Source organism: Amblyraja radiata, chromosome 5 (assembly GCF_010909765.2).
Source record: "Amblyraja radiata isolate CabotCenter1 chromosome 5, sAmbRad1.1.pri, whole genome shotgun sequence".
NCBI classification, from domain to species: Eukaryota; Metazoa; Chordata; class Chondrichthyes; order Rajiformes; family Rajidae; genus Amblyraja; species Amblyraja radiata.
The window spans coordinates 109,392,926-109,412,479 of NC_045960.1; the positions used below are offsets into that span (position 1 = coordinate 109,392,926).

At 43.8% G+C, this 19,554-nt stretch overlaps 1 protein-coding gene across 1 annotated transcript in view; it reads right to left on the reverse strand.

Moving 5' to 3' along the window:
* Positions 1 to 19,554, reverse strand: part of sec63 (SEC63 homolog, protein translocation regulator) — a 108,132-nt gene that overhangs the window by 54,451 nt on the left and 34,127 nt on the right. The window contains exons 3-4 of the mRNA XM_033021961.1: positions 5,933 to 6,047; positions 1,905 to 2,017 (exon numbers count right to left, since the gene is read on the reverse strand). Coding sequence (XP_032877852.1) covers positions 1,905 to 2,017; positions 5,933 to 6,047 — 228 coding nt within the window. The remainder of the gene's footprint in view (positions 1 to 1,904; positions 2,018 to 5,932; positions 6,048 to 19,554) is intronic.

Here is a 19,554-nt window from a genome sequence, read left to right on the forward strand (position 1 = left end):
TCTACATTTCCTTATCACCGTCTGCTTTGATCTTTCGTGTTCACACCTTACCATTCCATATCTCCAGACACCTGCTCCTCTGACTCTCAATCAGAAGAAACATCACCCATTCCTTCTCTCCACAGATGCTGCCTATCTTACTGTTACTCCAGCATTTTATGTCCAGCTTCGGTGTAAACCAGCATCTGCAACTCTTTCCTACACACTGGCCATGTACCTGTCTAATTGCTTCATTAAACAAGGTGATAGTTCCTGCCTCAACTACTTCCTCTGGCAACTCATTCCATACACACACTACCCTGCACGAAAACATTACCCCTCAAATACCTATAAAATCTTTCACCCTTCACCTTAAACCTCTGGTTCTTGATTCCCCCCACTCTGGGCAAGAGACTATGCGATCTATTCCTCTCAAGATTTTACACACCTCTATAAGATCACCCCTCATTCACTTGGGCTCAAGGGAAGAGAGTCCCGGGGAATTTTACTGATTTATTTTATGGCTTTTATTCTCTAGTTATTTTAGAATATTGTTTCCACAAGAGTTGAACGTATTAATGTCACGGGAATCAGTTGCATAAAGGTCAGCCAGCACTAAAATAAATAATTGAACAACAAAATCAACAGTTAGGATTGCTTAACTGTTCAATATAGCACTGCCACTATTATTCAGAATTTTAAAAAAAATCAAAGTCAGCAATTCTGGATGGAAGTGTAAGGCTTTTCACACCGATTTAACAACTCAGACAGCCAACTCAAAATTCCAGGGTAACAGAATTAAATAATGCTATAATTCATCAATAGTGGCCAAATAATGATGCAATTCTGCCCTACATGGTTTAAGATGGCTGACTGTGTCAAGATGGCGCCCAACCCAGGCGACTATTTGTGTGCGAGTCACAGAAGTGGATCTGCATTCACACATTACAGTCGCTCCACACTTTCAAATCTCAACACCTACAGCAACATTCCTAAAGGGCCTGTCCCACTGTACGAGGTAATTCAAGAGCTCTCCCGAGTTTAAAAAAAATCAAACTCGTAGTAAGTACGTAGAATGTACGTAGCGGCTACATCGGAACTCGTGGATGTCTCGTAGCGGCTCGTAACGCTAACGGCAGGTACTCGGGAAACGTGGTAACTCGTGACGTTTTTTCAGCACTGTGAAAAATGTTAACGAGAGCCCCGAGTACATACGAACGGCTATTACCGTAATTCTCCGAGTTCTAATCAAGGGAAACTCGGGAGAACTCTTGAATTACCTCGTACAGTGGGACAGGCCCTTTATTTTAACTAGTCAAGGGACAAGAGAGTTTTAATGTCATGTGTCCCAGATAGGACAATGAAATTCTTGCTTGCTGCAGCACAACAGAATATGTAAACATAATACCGCACAGGAGATAAAAGTTCAGTGTGCCTATATACCATAGACCATATATATATATACACACAATAAATAAACAGATAAAGTGCAGTAGTAATAAGACTGTTATTGTTCAGAGCTTGTTTGATGTTGTGTTTAATAGCCTGATGGCTGTGGGGAAGTAGCTGTTCCTGAACCTGGATGTTGTAGATTTCAAGCTCCTGTACCTTCTTCCAGATGGCAACGGAGAGATGAGTGTGTGGCACTAAACGTTAGTCTGTGAATACACTGTGAATGGATTGATTGTCTTTCCGCTGACTGGTTAGCACGCAACAAAAGCCTTTCACTGTACCTCGGTACATGTGACAATAAACTAAACTAACTACACTTAACCAAATCTCTAGGTGACACAAGGAAAGGGCTCACCATCTTCAGGATATCAGGCATCCCTGGCATCACAAGCACAAAATTAAAGCAACATACACCAGGGCTAAGTAACTGCCCTCATTCCTGCCTTTTTAAAACCAAAGATGTCACTACTTACGCAGCGTAGGCTTTTGCGATCCTCATAAACAGGACTTCATCGCCTCCTTTGTCTGGGTGATGTTTGAGCGACAACTGACGGTACTGTTTTTTAATTTCTGTCACAGAGGCTCCCTGAGAGGAAGTAAAAGGGCCAATACTTATTTGTTGAAATACCAAATACTCTATCCCTTACAAAACCTAAATATAATGAACCATCGGATATTTTTGGATACATAATACGAGAGAAAAAAAAGTTGTGTTTCAGATTTAATGCTAGGAAACTCACCCAATTTGATCAAGAGATGAAAACTGTAGTAATAAAACATATGACAGCACAGCACAGGAACAGGCCCCATGGCCACAACATTGTGCCAAACACAATGCCAAGCTAATTTTCTCTGCCTGCACATGATCCGGAAGTTCATTGACTTCATACGTTCTAGCAGCAGAATTAGGCCATTCGGCCCATCAAGTCTACTCAGCCATTCAATCATGGCTGTTCTATCTTTCCCTCTTAACCCCATTCTCCTGCCTTCTCCCCAGAACTCCTGACACCCGTACTAATCAAGAAACAGTCAACTAAACAGTTTCCTTCGCTCCATAGATGCTGCTGCACCCGCTGAGTTTCTCCAGCACTTTTGTCTACCTAATCAAGAATCTGCCAGTCCATATCTCTCCAAACCCCGCGTATCCATGTGCCTATCTAAAAGCATTTTAAATACCACTCTCGTATCTGCCTCTACCTCCACTCCTGGCAGTGCATTCCAGGCACCCAACACCTGGTGTAAAAAACCTTGCTCCACACATCTCCATTAAACTTTGCTCCTCTCACTTTAAAGCGACCCCTAGTCCTTGACATTTCCACCCGGGTTAAAGGATTCCGCCTGCCTATCCTATCTATGCCAGGAGGAAATATATTTTGCATTTGATAAGTTAACAAAAGCAAATTCACCCATTTTGATCAAGAGATAAAAATTATGGTAATCTTGTTTCTAGTTTCATGTATTTTAAAACTAATGCTATGTCTACAATGTACTACTGTTAATGTACTTAGGTGCCGTCACTGTGGCCAAATATGTGCAAAGTCCATCCTTTTGTTGAAAAGCTAAAGCTATGCAAACTGGTCACAAACTTTCAAAATTACACACCACCACCTAATGAAGATCAGAACTTTGTGTCCTGCCTGGTCATCATAAGTTAACCAACAATGTTGCATGTGTACTTACTGTTCTATTTTATAATCTCTCTCAAGCAGTTTAGTTTAGTTTAGAGATACAGCGCGGAAACAGGCCCTTCGGCCCACCGAGTCCGCACCGACCAGCGATCCTCTGCACATTAACACTATCCTACACACACTAGGGACAATTTACAATTTTACCAAGCCAATTAACCTACAAACCTGTACATCTTTGAAGTGTGGGAGGAAACCGGAGCTCCCGTGGAAAACCCACGCAAGTCACGGAAGAACATACGAACTACACCACCCATAGTCAGGATCGAACTGGGTTTCTAGCATCATGTGGCAGCAGCTCTACCGCTGCGCCACCGTGCCGCGGAGAAATACAGTCATTTATTTAATGCCTCTGTCCCACTTAGGAAACCTGAACGGAAACCTCTGGAGACTTTGCGCCCAACCCAAGGTTTCCGTGCGGTTCCCGGAGGTTTTTGTCAGTCTCCCTACCTGCTTCCACTACCTGCAACCTCCGGCAACCACCTGCAACCTCCGGGAATAGCATGGAAACCTTGGGTGGGGCGCAAAGTCTCCAGTGGTTTCTGTTCAGGTTTCTAAGTGGGACAGGGGCATAAGTAACTTTAAGTGCTGGAGGAACTCAGTGGGCCAGGCAGCATCTGTGGAGTGAATGTACAGGTGACATTTTCAGGTTGGAGCCCATCAGACTGATTCAAATTTCAACAGCTTTCGTCTCATTACCAAAGGAAGGATATACTTGCCATCGAGGTAATGCATGGCTGATTCATTGTACTGGTTCACCACATACAAGATTTAGAAGACTGGGACTGTATTCACCAGACATTGAGACCATGAGAGATCTCATCTACTTCAGCACATCTTTGTATAATTTCTAACCTCAAAGCCTGCCCAAATCTCAAGTCCATAAAACAAAACGTTGCGTTCACTTTTGCTAATGAACAATATTTTAGTTTAGAGACACAGCGCGGAAACAGGCCTTTCTGCCCATCGAGTCTGCACTGACCAGCGATTCCGGCATACTAGCACTAGCCTATACACACTTGCAATTTTACCAAGTCAATTAGTCCACAAACCTGTATGTGTCTGGAGTGTGGGAGGAAACTGGAGAAAACCCACACACGTCACAGGGAGAACGTACAAACTCTGTACGGACAGCACCTGTAGTCAGGATCGAACCCGGGTCTCTGGCACTGTGAGATAGCAACTCTACCGCTGCACAACTGTGTTTTCCCGGTACAATGATACTATTACCTCTGCGTGTGAAAATCAGTTTTATTAAACAGAAATATTGGGATTTTTTTCCAATTCTACGAAGATTATTAGCGTGGCTTCCCAGGATAAGGAGCCTGATCTGGATACACTCAGTATGTAGATAAGGAATTCCCTTCACCATTCACATATAGTCCTAATGCAATGTACTACACCAAAGCTGGGCTGCAGTTTCTCTCGGTCTTCCCCACATCAAGAATGAAGTCTTGGTACAGTACAGTGGTGGTGGTGACGCTCAGCCAAGCGATTCCCCACAGAAGTTAAACCAGACAGCAATTTACTTAGACACAATTAATGTTAGCGAGACAGTTTAATCATGTACTGTCTTTCCGCTGACTGGTTGACACGCAGCAAATGCTTTTCACTGTACCTGGGTACACATGACAATACAATAAAACTGAAACTGAATCAGTTTCAACATAAAAGGCTGGAAATGTCCAACACTGGAGGGCTTAGCAATTCGGTGAGAGGGGAAAAGTTACAGAGAATGGTGGCAGCCTCGAATGCGCTACCAGGGGTGATGGTGGAGCTAGATACGATAGTGGTGTTTAAGGTTGAACAAGATAGGTCTTTATTCTTTGAAGCGCAGAAGGTTAAGGGGGGACTTGATAGAGGTCTTTAAAATTATGAGGGGGATAGACAGAGTTGACGTGGATAAGCTTTTTCCATTGAGAGTAGGGAAGATTCAAACAAGAGGACATGATTTTAGAATTAATGGGCAAAAGTTTAGGGGTAACATGAGGGGGAACTTCTTTACTCAGAGAGTGGTAGCTGTGTGGAATGAGCTTCCAGTGGAAGTGGTGAAGGCAGGTTCGATTTTATCATTTAAAAATAAATTGGATAGGTATATGGACGGGAAAGGAATGGAGGGTTATGGTCTGAGTGCAGGTAGATGGGACTAGGTGAGAGTAAGTGTTCGGCACGGACTAGAAGGGCCGAGATGGCCTGTTTCCGTGCTGTAATGGGTATATGGTTAAAGGGCTTTTACATCGGCACATGGAAGTGCAAGGAAGTGGGATGCAGATCATGTGCAGGCTGATGGGATCAGTTTAGTTCGGTATAAACATTGTGGGCTGAAGGGCTCGATGCTGTTCCGTACTGTTCTATATGAGCTGCTCTTATCAACCCTTAATCAAAAGACTAAAGGAGCAGCTAGCTGTCTCACGGCACCGGAGACCCCAGTTCGATCCTGATCTTGGGTGCTGTCAGTGTGGAATTTGCCCAATCTCCCAGTGTCAGTGTGGTTTTCCTCCTGGTGCTCCGGTTTCCTACCAGATGGCAAATACGTGCGGGTTTATAAGTTAATTGATCTTGTAAAAAAAAAAAAAATTGCCACGGATGTGCGGGGAGTGGATGCGGTGTGATAACATATAACTAGTGCGAGCAGGTGATCGATGCTCGGCGTGCACTCGTCGGGCCGAAGGGCCAGTTTCAATGCTGTATTTCGAAACGACACCACAGAATAGAGGAAAACTGGTATTGAAAAAAACAGTGGGTCCAAGTAAAGCCCTCAGTACATTAAAATTATTACATGCCGGACTGAAAACACGGTAGTCATTGCTACTTACAGGGTCTACCCCAAGCACTTCATAAGGGTTGTATTCTTTTTCTCTGTTCTCTATTATTGAGACTTTGTATAGAAGACAGCAGAGTAGTATCCATCCAGAAATCAGTCCTATTTTTCTGTTAAAAAGAAAATAAATAGTTAGGATTCCTGTTGAAATTGGTTTAAAAAGGCCATTTTAAAGAAACATTTTTTGGTTCTCAGGTCACAGATGACATTGAATGCATTCACTGTTTATCTGTTTTTGCCAGAAGATAAGGGCTTTAAACTTGAACCACCGCCATCCCTGCACCGATGACGACCCAAAAATGGTGTTAGACAGCTTCAGATAGCCCTCGCTTTCTTTCCATCCCCCTCCCCTTCCCAGTTCTCCAACCAGTCTTACTGTGTCCGCCTACATTCTATCTCTGTCCCGCCCCCTCCCCTGACATCAGTCTGAAGAATGGTCTCATCCCAAAACGTCACCCATTCCTACTCTCCAGAGATGCTACCTCACCCGCTGAGTTACTCCAGCATTTTGTGCCAACCTTCAATGAAAAGAAAACTCCAATTTATGTCCACTTCAAGTCAAAATATTGTTGGACTTGAAGAGGAAACTGAATATGATGCTACACACGACACAATAGTTCTTGGTCACTATTGAAGTGTGACAGGTAATGGGAGGGGAACCAAACTGAATATGTTCAGATTCTTTGGGGAGGGGAAAAAGGGGGGAAAAATGAGTTTCACTGTACCTTAATTGGTACACGTGACAATAAAATACCTTTGAAACCTTTCTTATTGTGTTGGTTGTATCCTCCCAGTGAATGATAAGCAAGACTTGTATATGGAGGAAAGGCCTTGTAGGGTCACGAGGCGAACATCTCTGCAGAATATTCAGCTTCTGTCCTGCTCTAAGAGACTACATTTAGTAATTGGTTGGACACTGGAGACAATTGCATTATTCCTCCATATGCGAAGATGCTTATGATGGTGAGAATCACAGACAGGTAATTGGACCTGTGGCTGGACATTGTCCAGCATACGTGACAAGTTTTACCTGCCAATTTCCAGATTGTGACTGCGTTATCTTAATTGATGTGCGAACATACACAAATTATCAGTAGAGGAATTTTGAATTCTGTGGGATCATCACCGAGCAGTCACTGGCCACACTTCTCATTTCACTCCTGCCATCGCGAAGGTGAGATCAGAGCCTGAAAACTAACTTCTACATTCAGGAGCAGCTTCTTCCATCCAACCATCTGGTTATTAAACACTACAAATTGGCTCCAAACTATATAGATTCAAGGATTTTTTTTTGACTTTGCTCTATTATTGTCTATTTATCTTCTTTCTTAATATATATACTGAACTTTTGTTTTGTGTATAATGGGTTTTATTGAGTACAATGTCTACGATCACCCCGACGCGGGAGCTTCGATCGCCCCGACTGCGAATAGTTCGACAGCCCCGACCGTGGGAGAAAAAAAAGAGGAAGGAGATTGGACTCTATTGCCCTTCACAACAGTGAGGAACAAGGGGAATCTGCTGTGGTGGATGTTTACAAGTAAGTAAGTTTATTGGCCAAGTATTCACATACAAGGAATTTGCCTTGGTGCTCCGCCCACAAGAAACAACATGACATACAGGGAGAGTTACGAATTACTCTGAAAACACTAAACATTAATAATAATAATAAAACATTAATGATAAACCACCATTGATCAAGCATGTGAACCAACAAAATACCAGATCAAAGGGAGGCTACAGATTTTTGGCTGTTGAGTAGAGCAACTACTCGTGGATAAAAACTGTTTTTATGTCTGGCTGTGGCAGCTTTGACAGTCCGGAGTCGCCTTCCAGAGGGAAGTGATTCAAAGAGTTTGTGGCCAGGGTGAAAGGGGTCAGAGATGATCTTGCCCGCTCGCTTCCTGGCCCTTGCAGTGTACAGTTCATCAATGGAGGGAAGGTTGCAGCCAATAACCTTCTCTGCTGATCGGACAATTCGCTGCAGCCTCCAGGTATCGTGCTTGGTGGCTGAGCCAAACCAGACCATGATGGAGAAGGTGAGAACAGACTCTACAATGGCCGTGTAGAATTGGACCATCATTGCCATCATGTTAACTTTTATGTAGTTGTGTGTCTTGTTGCTTTTTTTAAAGTATGGCTCTATGGTAATTCGAATTTCACTGTACCTTAATTGGTACATGTGACAATAAACTAACCTTGAAATATATCTGTTATGCTGATGCAAGAAATAATTTAATTGTTCTGTTTCGGGACAAATAACAATACAACACTCTGACCAACCATCTCAATGTGGTTGAGAGCTTCAGGTTCCTTAGCATGAATATTACCAATGATCTGCCGTGGACCAACCACACTGATGCGACAGTAAAGAAGGCACACCAACACCTCTGAGTGCCAGGAGACTGAGAAAAGTTTGCATGTCTCCATTGACTCTTAAAAACGCCCAGATGCATCATAGAAAGCAAACTGTCTGCATCACAGTACATCTCAGCTTGGATTTGGAACAGGACCACAAAAAATTGCAAAGTTGTAGTTGTAACGCAGTCCATCACACAGACTAGACTCCCCAACATTGACTCCATCTATACCTCATGCCAACATAATACATAATCAAAGACATCCCACTCTGGTCATTCATTCCTCTTGCTGCTCCCATCCAACAGAAGGTACAGAAGCTTGAAAGCACACACCACGAGACTCAGAAACAGCTTGTTCCCCTCTGTTATCAAGTTTCTGAACTGTCCACCCACGAGCTAGGGTCAATTCACCTCCACACAATTATGGACATTAGTCTTAGCCTATGGAACTGATGCGCTACAATACTGAGAACTATATTCTGTACTCCATATCTTCCCCTTTGCTCTACCTATTGTATTTGAGTTGACTTGATTGTATTATGGTACTAGACTAAGTGGGACCCGTTGGGTCCCAGCATCACACAGGAGGGCTGGTCATCCAACGCAATATTCCACCTCTCCACCAATTCTAATATCGGTGGCCAGTTGGGGAGGGGGGGGGCTTTCTGGAGCACTAATATGGGTGTTGTGGGCTGAAGGGACTGGTTTCCAGAGGGCTAGTATGCAAATTGTGCGCCAAATGGATTCTTGGGCTGGCGTCTCAGTCAATCAAGCCTGTTGTGCTGGCAACTCACTCACTCACGGCTGGTGGGCTGGTAGTTGACTCACGGCTAATCCTTGAAATTCCATTTCAACCAGGGTATAAGGCCACCAAATTCAAGTGCAGTTTCTTACCACTTCTAACAGGGTGCAAGGCCACCAAATTCAAGTGCAGTTTCATACCATTTGAAGTAGGGTGCAAAGCCACTAAAGACAGCGAGTCGTGACCTCTCCCTCCTCCATCTTGCAGAGACTGAGCCACACCCACATTTCCGGGTTTTATAATCCTTCGCCCCCCCCCCCCCCACCGGAAAAGGTGTGGCTTTCATGGAGTGATTGACAGGAGAGAGATTCTCAACATTTTTTTTTAAACTAATAACACTTTTATTTTTCATTGATGGGAAGAATTCTCTGCACCTGCTCAGCGGAGGGGGACCGAGTAAGATGGCCAAAAATCACAGCCGTAAGTGGTAGCATTTTATCTAAAATCAATATACAGTGCAAACAGGAAGTAAGTGCATTTACAGTAGTGCCTTTTAACTTCAAGCCAAAGCACCCAAGCCACCATTTGCAGTAAGTAGTGCCTTTCAACTTCAAACCACACCCAAGCCACCATTAGCAGTAAGAGGTGCCTTTTAACTTCAAGTCAAAGCTCCCAAGCCACCATTTGCAGGAAGTAGTGCCTTTCAACTTTGTCAAAGCTCCCAAGCCACCATTTGCAGTAAGTAGTGCCTTTCAACTTCAAGCCAAAGCAACCAAGCCACCATTTGCAGTAAGTAGTGCCTTTCAACTTCATGCCACCATTTGCAGTGCCTTTCAACTTAATGCCAAAGCACCCAAGCTACAATTTACAGTAAGTAGTGCCTTTCAACTTAAAGCCAAAGCTCCCAAGCCACCATTTGCAGTAAGTAGTGCCTTTCAACTTCAAGCCAAAGCAACCAAGCCACCATTTGCAGTAAGTAGTGCCTTTCAACTTCATGCTACCATTTGCAGTAAGTGGTGTCTTTCAACTTCAAGCCACACCCAAGCCATCATTTGCAGTAAGTAGTGCCTTTCAACTTCAAAGCTCCCGTCACCATTTGCAGTAAGTGGTGTCTTTCAACTTCAAGCCACACCCAAGCCATCATTTGCAGTAAGTGATATCTTTCAACTTCAAGCCACACCCAAGCCACCATTTGCAGTAATAATGCCTTTCAACTTCAAGCCAAAGCAACCAAGCCACCATTTGCAGTAATAGTGCCTTTCAACTTCAAACCAAAGCTCCCAAGCCACCATTTGCAGTAAGCAGTGCTTTCAACTTTTCTGGAGCGCTAGTATGAACCATTTTAGAACCAATAGACATTTTTTTTGCAAGCTTTAGAACCAATATACATTTTTTTGCAAGCTTTAGAACCAATAGATATTTTTTTGCAAGCTTTAGAACCAAGACATTTTTTGCAAGCTTTAGAACCAATAGACACTTTTTGCAAGCTTTAGAACCAATAGAGACACTTTTTGCAAGCTTTAGAACCAATAGAGACACTTTTTGCAAGCTTTAGAACCAATAGACATTTTTCTGCAAGCTTTAGAACCAATGGACATTTTTTTGCAAGCTTTAGAACCAATAGACATTTTTTGCAAGCTTTAGAACCAAGAGACACATTTTGCAAGCTTTAGAACCAATAGACATTTTTTGCAAGCTTTAGAACCAATAGACTTTTTTTGCAAGCTTTAGAACCAATAGAGACACTTTTTGCAAGCTTTAGAACCAATAGACACTTTTTTTGCAAGCTTTAGAACCAAGACACTTTTTTTGCAAGCTTTAGAACCAATACACATTCTGCAAGCATTTTAGAACCACTAAGGGCACTTACATTTGAGTAGACATGTGTTCAGTGTTATTCACAGCTCAGAGAAACGTGACCCTCTGCCTTCCTCCATCTTGAAGAGACTGTGTGGCACACCACTTCCTGGTTTTATAGTCCCTCCCCCCTGCCGCCAGCAGGGGCAGCAGAGAGAATGGGAAATTTTGTAAAAACATTAATATCTCTGTCATTTTAATCGACGGGAAACATCCTCGGCACACATGCGGCGGAGGGGGGGGCTCTGAGCGAGGTGGCCAAAAATGACGGCCGTAGGTGGCAGCGTTCTCTCGGAAATCGCAGCACAGACGGCCCAAACCGGTCAAGAACAGACTTTTAGTAATATAGATATCTGATCTTTTTAGATAGCACGCAAAACAAAGCTTTTCAATGTGCCCGAGTACACATGACAATAATAAATCGGAACTGAAGAAGGGTCTCGACCCGAAACGTCGCCCATTCCTTCTCTCCAGAGATGCTGCCTCACCCGTTGAATTACTCCAGCATTTTGTGTCTACCTTCGATTTAAACCAGCATCTGCAGTTCTATTTCCATCGTTGCCTATTTCTTTCGCTCCATAGATGCTGCCGCACCCGCTGAGTTTCTCCAGCATTTTTGTCTACCTTCGATTTTCCAGCATCTGCAGTTCCTTCTTGAACATCTGCAGTTCTTTAATACGCAATCAATGCGAATATACATTTTTAATATTACAGCCCGATTTTGTCAGAGCCCATAGGATTTTCTGCATTCAGGGCACTCACCAGCTAAAGTACAGAGAATAAACCAAATTTTACTATGCGCATATGCCACCACAGATTAGGATCATCTTTCTCTTGTTTATCCAGAGGGTGGCGAATCTGTGGAATTCACCAAGTCACCAGGTATTCAAGACTGAAGTCTGAAGAAGGGTCTCGACCCAAATCGTCACCCATTCCTTATCTCCAGAGAGGCTGCCTGTCCCGCTGGGTTACACCAGCATTTTGTGTCTACCTTGGCAAATATTTGATTAGTAAGAGTGTCAAGGATTATGGGCAAAGGCAGGAGAATGGGGTTTAGAAGAAAAGATGGATCAGGCATGATTGAATGGTGGAGTAGACTTGATGGGCTGAAAGGCCTAATTCTGCTCCTATGATTTATGAATTAATGAACATATTTGGCTGAAAATACTTGCCAGCAATCTATTCTCAGTTTGTTATCACACTCTGAATGGGTTGTTAACCATGGACTCTTCATCAACGGGATGGCTGATTATCTGACACACTGTTTGAAATAGTACAAAGTGTGGAAGTGCTAAAAAGCTTTGCTCTGACCCATTTGTCATGCAATTTTCAAAAAGTTGGCACCCACTGCTATTGGTGTTGATCTTGCCAATTGCATAATCCTATAGTCATAATCACAGTTGTACCTCATAGAAACAACCTCTTTGCCACCACATCTATGCCAACCTTCATAACTGTCAATTCTAATCACAACCCTGCATTAATTCTGTATCTCTACTCATTCCAGGTAACTGTGTGTTGTTAAGGGCCTGTCCCACTTACGCGATTTGTTTGGCGACTTGCCGGCACCCGTCATAGTCGCAGCAGGTCGCCAAAAATGTTCAAAATGGTGAAAATCCAGTGGCGACCAGAAAAAGGTACTTGTCGCGGGGTGATGCCTGATTGGTCGTGAGTAGTCGCCCAAAGAGTCGTACCTTATTCTGGTCGCCATTGGATTTTCAACATTTTGAAAATTTTCGGCAACCTGCTGCGACTATGACGGGTGCCGACAAACGCTGACTAAAAAAAAAAATTGCTTAGGTGGACAGGACCTTTTACTGTTCCTGCCTCCGCAACCTTCTCTGGCAGCGCTTTACAGAAGGCAACAGGTGAATGGAAGAGAGTGTATTGATTGGCTGTGTCACGGCCTGGTTCAACAACTCAAACACACAGGAACGAAGATTACAAAATATAGTGGACATTGCCCAGTCCATCACAGGCACAGACCTCCCCCTCCATTGAAGGGATCTACTGTATATGAGGCACTGCCTCAAAAGGACAGCCTGCTTCAAGAACCAGGTCTCGAAATTAGCGGTTGCCCGAGTGCCAATGGCACCCAAAATGCCGCCGGGCAACCTAAATGCCGAGTCATTTTGCCCGGCTTGGCACTGCAGATACTGGTTTATACCGAAAATGGACACAAAAAACTGTAGTAACTCAGCGGGTCAGGCAGCGTCTCTGGAGAAAAGGAACGTGACGTTTCGTGTCGGCGGCGACGACGGCTGTAGTGCAGGGCAAAGATACTAGGTGCGGGGTGATGGAGAGTCGGAGCGAAAGACCCTCGGGCCCCGCACGGTGGCAGCGATTCCACCTCCTCCTCCTGCACCCTGCCCGCTGCCACTGCTTGCCACTCCGCCAACGGCGATAACCGCTTTCAAAACAAACCCTCCCGTACGCAGAGAGATTGGGGGGAGGAAGGAAGGGGGGAGGCCCCCTTCCACCATTTGAAGCACCTGCATAGCTCGGCCCCGCACCTTCCTGTTGGCTGGCGGAGGAGGGGAGGCGATGGCAAGGAGATCCCAACTGCCTCCCCCTATGGCGGCGGCACTTAGCGGTGGACAGGGACGGCCAAGGCAGCGGGGCGATTCTCCTGCCACTCTCCATGCATCCTACACTGGTCCCCCAATTCATCCTGTACTGACCCTCCTTCCCATCCATCCTGCAATGCCCCCCCCATTCATCCTGCACTGATCCCCCATCCATCCTGTAGTGATCCCCCCGCCCATCCATCCTGTAGTGATCCCCCATTCATCCTGTACTGATTCCCCCCATTCATCCTGCACAGACCCTCCGATCCACACTGTACTGATCCCACCATTCATCCTGCATTGATCCCCCATCCATCCTGTAGTGATCATTCAAGAAGAATGGGGGGGGGGGGGGGGTCAGTCTGAAGAAGGGTCTCGACCCAAAACGTTGCCTCTTTCCTTTGCTCCATAGATGCTGCCTCACCCACTGAGTTTCTCCAGCATTTTTGTCTACCCCCATTCATCCTGTACTGACCCCCCCCCTATCCATCCTGTACTGATCCCCCCCGTCCATCCTGCACAGATCCCCCCGTCCATCCCATACTGATCACCCCATTCAACCCCACTGACATCCCCCGCGCTCTCCCCTCACAATTTTACTTACTCCAATCAACACGCACAAATTCTTCTGCCATCTATCCATCCCGCACTGATTCACACACCCCGCCCCCCCCCGACCCTATTGTACTGGAAATGTCTTCAGAGCGAACATTGACTATGTTTGATGACGGGATGCAATCAAATGTGTTTTAATTCTCAATTATTTGTTTTAATTCATAAAGATGGATAATTAAATTTTGAACACGTGAAACATTCAAACCGCAGTGTTCGATTGTCACTGCTCCCTTTGACACGTTATTACAGAATTAATTTTAACGCCAAATCAATGTTCTTAATATGGATTATCAGTACTGTAGTTATTTAATGAGCAGCATTCACAACTATACGTTGGATTTATCCAGGATTTACTTCTAGTCATATACATCACAAATTTGGTCAGGAGATATGGCATTTGAAATTTTAACATTAATTCTGAAGTGGGAATGATGGAAACGGCATTTATCAATATTTTTTATTAAATCTGGTGCGTACAAACTGGGTATCTTCATTGCTGTTCACAACACGTACATCTAATCTGAATGTCCGGTAATGTGGCGTCTTGACACCTTTAAACATATTACCAAAGTAAAATTTGCTGCAGTTATGTCCTTTGGTTAGTGTAACGTTTAACCTGTCAGATGGGTATAGTCGGTTTTAACAGCTATTATCATAAAATGCCTTTAGAAATTTCCTTGCAACCTGTATATTTTGTTGTGGATAAATTATGTGGAAAGCGAGAGCGTTTCTGTACCAATAGCAAATACCATGTCATGATAATTTTCGGTCCTTCACAGAAAACATGCTTGCATCAATCTGTAGTGTGCATGGTTAAGCATATATGTTACCATGGTCCAGGATTTATTGATGCAGGTTGACCATACGCTAAATAATCCAACCACATTTTTGTTTGGAAGTGGAAAGAAATAATAGAAATTGCATTCATTGCAATGTGTAAAAAGAGTTGAGATACTGTATTATAATTTAGCTGCATGTCATGGTGGTATATATCGTGTCTTGATTGGTGAATATGTTTAGGTTGTGACTTTATTTGAAGCAGAAATAATATGTGAATGCTTCATTGAGCATAATTGTGACTGGTAACTAAGCACTTCGTCTGAGCACATTATCGCACGCTGCATGCAAGCCGTCTTAAATGACCACCTAAACTGTCATTTGGCAACCTAAAAAGCTGCCTAGGTTGCCCGACTGGCAACAGGGGAAAAAAGTCAAGTGAGAGCCCTGAGAACCCACATCACCCTGACCTGGTCTCATTTTACTCCTGCCATCGGGAGTCTGTTTGTTTACAGGCCTGTTATGCTGCTGCAAGTAAGAATCTCTTTGTTCTGTTTTCGGTACATATGACAAGTAAGCACTTGACTCTCGAGACTCTTGATACTTCTTGACAGGCCTTTGCGTGAAAAAATGACACCACAGATCCCTTTAAACCACCTGCCCCTCAAAAACATATGCACAGTAGTTTTAGACATCCCTGCCATGGGAAACAAGCTATCTACCCAAAACATGCCTCTCATAATTTCACATTCCTCTACATCACCTCTCGGCTTTGTCTGCTCCAGGGAGAACATGAACTCGCCTACTCCATGTGTGGCCTAACATACATTTTGTACAATGATGTAACATGATGTTCTAACAGGTTCTCCTCAAATTCAATTATTCAATAAATAAAAATCCTAATACACTGCCAAAGTCCCTAGTGGAACAAAGGCAGTCGATAACAAATATAAAAGACAATGTTGATAATGCCACAAAACCTCATGCTTAAAATGTTTCGAAACCTCAGGCTATGGCAGAAATATCCATCTGCTAGTGATTATTGGTGTGGCAGGCTAGCTCAGGACATTAAAATGCATCTACGTACAGTAACACTAGACAGCCAGATAACGATGGCAGACTATATTCGCAGGGCACTCGTGAATATCTGATTTTTACAACATTTCATAATAATAATAATAAGATTATCATTGTTGTGTTATTCCGCATATTAAATTTAGTTTCATAAACTGGCAAAATAGAAATGCGCCTCCCAATCTCTGTGGCACGAGGCTACTGATGCTTGTAACTACATGGTGTGGGGTGTTGTTTCATGTTATCGGAGCAGAATTAGGCCATTCGGCCCATCAAGTCTATTCCGCCATTTAATCTTGGCTGATATATCTATCCCGCTCAACCCCACTCTCCTGCCTTCTCCCCATGACCCAAGACACCCGTACTAATCAAGAATAGGTTTATCGCCACCTTAAAAATATCCATCGACTTGGCCTCCACTGCCTTCTGTGGCAATAAATTCCACAGATTCACCACCCTCTAACTATAGAAATTCCTCCTCATCTTTCAAAACAAAGTCCTTTTATTCTGAGACTATGACCTCTGGTCCTAGACGCTCCCACCAGTGGAAGAATCTTATCCGGGCCTTTCACTGATCGGTGTTTTAATGAGGTCCTCCCTCATCCTTCTAAACTCCAGCGTGTACAGGCCCAGTGCCGTCAAAAGCTCACCATATGTTAACCCAATCTTTCCTGGGATCATTCTCGTAAACCTCCTCTGGACCCTCTCCAATATCAGCCTCAGATATGGGCCCAAAACCACTCACAATACTCCAAATGCAGTCTGACCATTGCCTTATAAATCCACAGTATTACATCTTTTTTTTAATATTCTAGTCCTCTCAAAATAAAACCTAGTAGTGTATTTGCCTTCCTTACTACGGATTCGATTTTCAAATTAACTTTTTGGGAATGCTGTTTCAGCACTCCCAGCCCCTATTGTCGCATGTCATAGGTTATAAGTGATAGGAGCAGAATTAGGTAATTTGGCCTATCACATCTGCTCCGTCCCTCAATCATGGCTGATATCTCTCTCCCTCCTGACCCCATTCTCCTGCCTTCTCCCCATAACCTCTGACACCCGTACCGATCAAGAATCTATCTATCGCAGCCTTAAATATATCCATGACGCCCACCACAGCCTTTTGTGGCAATGAATTCCAGAGATTCACCACCCTCTGACTAAAAATAAAATGTCTTATAAGTCATAGAAACATAGAAAATAGGTGCAGGAGTAGGCCATTCAGCACCACCATTCAATATGATCATGGCCGATCATCCAAAATCAGTACCCTGTTCCTGCTTTTCCCCCATATCCCTCGATTCCTCTAGCCCTAAGAGTTAAATCTAACTCTTGAAAACATCCAGTGAATTGGCCTCCACTGCCTTCTGTCACCTTGGCTCCCAATTTCCCCTTGCTGAAGTCAATGATTAGTTCCTTGGTTTGCTGGTTGTTGTTGTAGCACCTACTCAACCATGCGTTCTGTCTCTCCCATACATTGACTCATCACCACCTGCAATTTGGCTCATAACAATGGCCTCGTCAGCGAATTTCTTGATGGCTTTGGAGCTTTGCTCAGCCAAACTGTCATTAGTGTAAAGAAGGTAGAGCAGAGGACTAAGTGCACACACAACCTTGAGATGCCCCTGTGTTGACGGTCAGTGCGGGGATGATGTTAGTGATCCAGTGATCGAGGTCTGCTGATGAGGAAATCCGGGTTCTAGTTACAAAGAGATATGACTTGCACCAAGACCTGGGTGTGCTTGTACCTCAGTCACTGAAAGTAAACATGCGGTACAACAGGCTCTGAAGGAAGCTAATGACATGTTGGCCTTCATAGCGAGTGGATTTGAGTGTAGGAGCAAGGAGGCCCTACTGCAGTTGTACAGTGCCCTGGTGAGACCACACCTGGACTATTGTGTGCAGTTTTGATCTCCTAATTTGAGGAAGTACATAAGGAAGGAAGTGCAGCGTAGGTTCACCAGGTTAGTTTTCGGGATGGCGGGACTGACATATGATGAAAGAATGGGTCGACTGGGCTTGTATTCACTGGAATTTAGAAGGATGAGAGGGTATCTTATAGAAACATATAAAATTCTTAAAGGATTGGACAGGCTAGATGCAGGAAAACACTGTTATGGGGCAGCATGGTTGCGCAGTGGTAGAGTTGCTGCCTTACAGCATCAGAAACCCAGGTTCAATCCTGGCTTGTCTATATGGAGTTTGTACCTTCTCCCCATGACCGCGTGGGTTTTCTCCAAGAACTTTGGTTTGCTCCTACAAGCCAAAGACGTCCAGGTCTGTAGGTAAATGTATTTAAGAAGGAACTGCAGATGCTGGAAAATCGAAGGTACACAAAAATGCTGGAGAAACTCAGCGGGTGCAGCAGCATCTATGGAGCGAAGGAGATAGGCAACGTTTCGGCACGAAACGTTGCCTATCTCCTTCGCTCCATAGATGCTGCTGCACCCGCTGAGTTTCTCCAGCATTTTTGTCTACCTGTAGGTTAATGTAAAATGGTATAGGTAAAAATGCATGGTATATATGTAAAAAATTGTTCCTAGTATATGATAGTGTTAATGTGCGGGGATCGCTGGGCAGTGCGGACACGGTGAGCCGAAGGCCCTGTTTCCGCGCTGTATCTCTAAACTAAATAAAAAGTTAAAAAGTAGGGAGATGACAGCCGAAGCAAGAAAATGCATAGAAATTGGAACAGTGCCAAAGATTGGTGCTGAGCTGCAGAAAGTGGGGAGGGAAGACCAAATGAATGTCTGTACAAGAGAAGTCAGAGAAGAACCTTTGAATCTTTTATGTGACCATCTTTTGTAGTGATGATTCAGTTCATCTTTCATGCAAATTACATCTTCAATTCAAAAGCAAACTGAACTTTAAAGCCCCGATGACAATGACAGATCATTTAAGTACCTGCTCAAAGTCTAATATTATATTTGATATTACATTTTCTTAGCTAATTAATTTCTGAAATATTTATTTGAAACATCACTCAAGGTGCCATGCTTCATGCAACTACTTCAAAGCAAACTACGCAAGATTAACTTCATTTTTATCAGAACCACACTAGATATAAAGCAATTTTTAAAATGTGGCTATCAACTTCACATTTTTGAAACACGTTATTCTTGTTTATGCAAAAACCTACGCAAGTATCTTTCAGAATGAAGAGAAATATCTAAGATAATATATTTAGGAGTAGGCGTACAAATAGTCTAACTCCCTTACTCTCTTGCCCAGAAGAGGGACCCGGCAGGGGGGGGCCACGAAGAACAAAGAGGGACCATTAAGTACTTTTGCAACATTGTCTGTGCCAGAACCGTGGCAACTCTGTGTCTTGTATGCAAAAACAAAGAATTTCTCTGTGTTTGGGTACATGTGACAGTATGGTATCATTGAATTGAGTAATGTTTAAGAAGGAACTGCAGATGCTGGAAAAATCGAAGGTAGATAAAAATGCTGGAGAAACTCAGCAGGTGAGGCAGCATCTATGGAGCGAAGGAATAGGTGACGTTTCGGGTCGAGACCCGAAACGTCACCCATTCCTTCGCTCCATAGATGCTGCCTCACCCGCTGAGTTTCTCCAGCATTTTTATCTACCATTGAATTGCCTAAAAATCCATCAGGCGAGAAT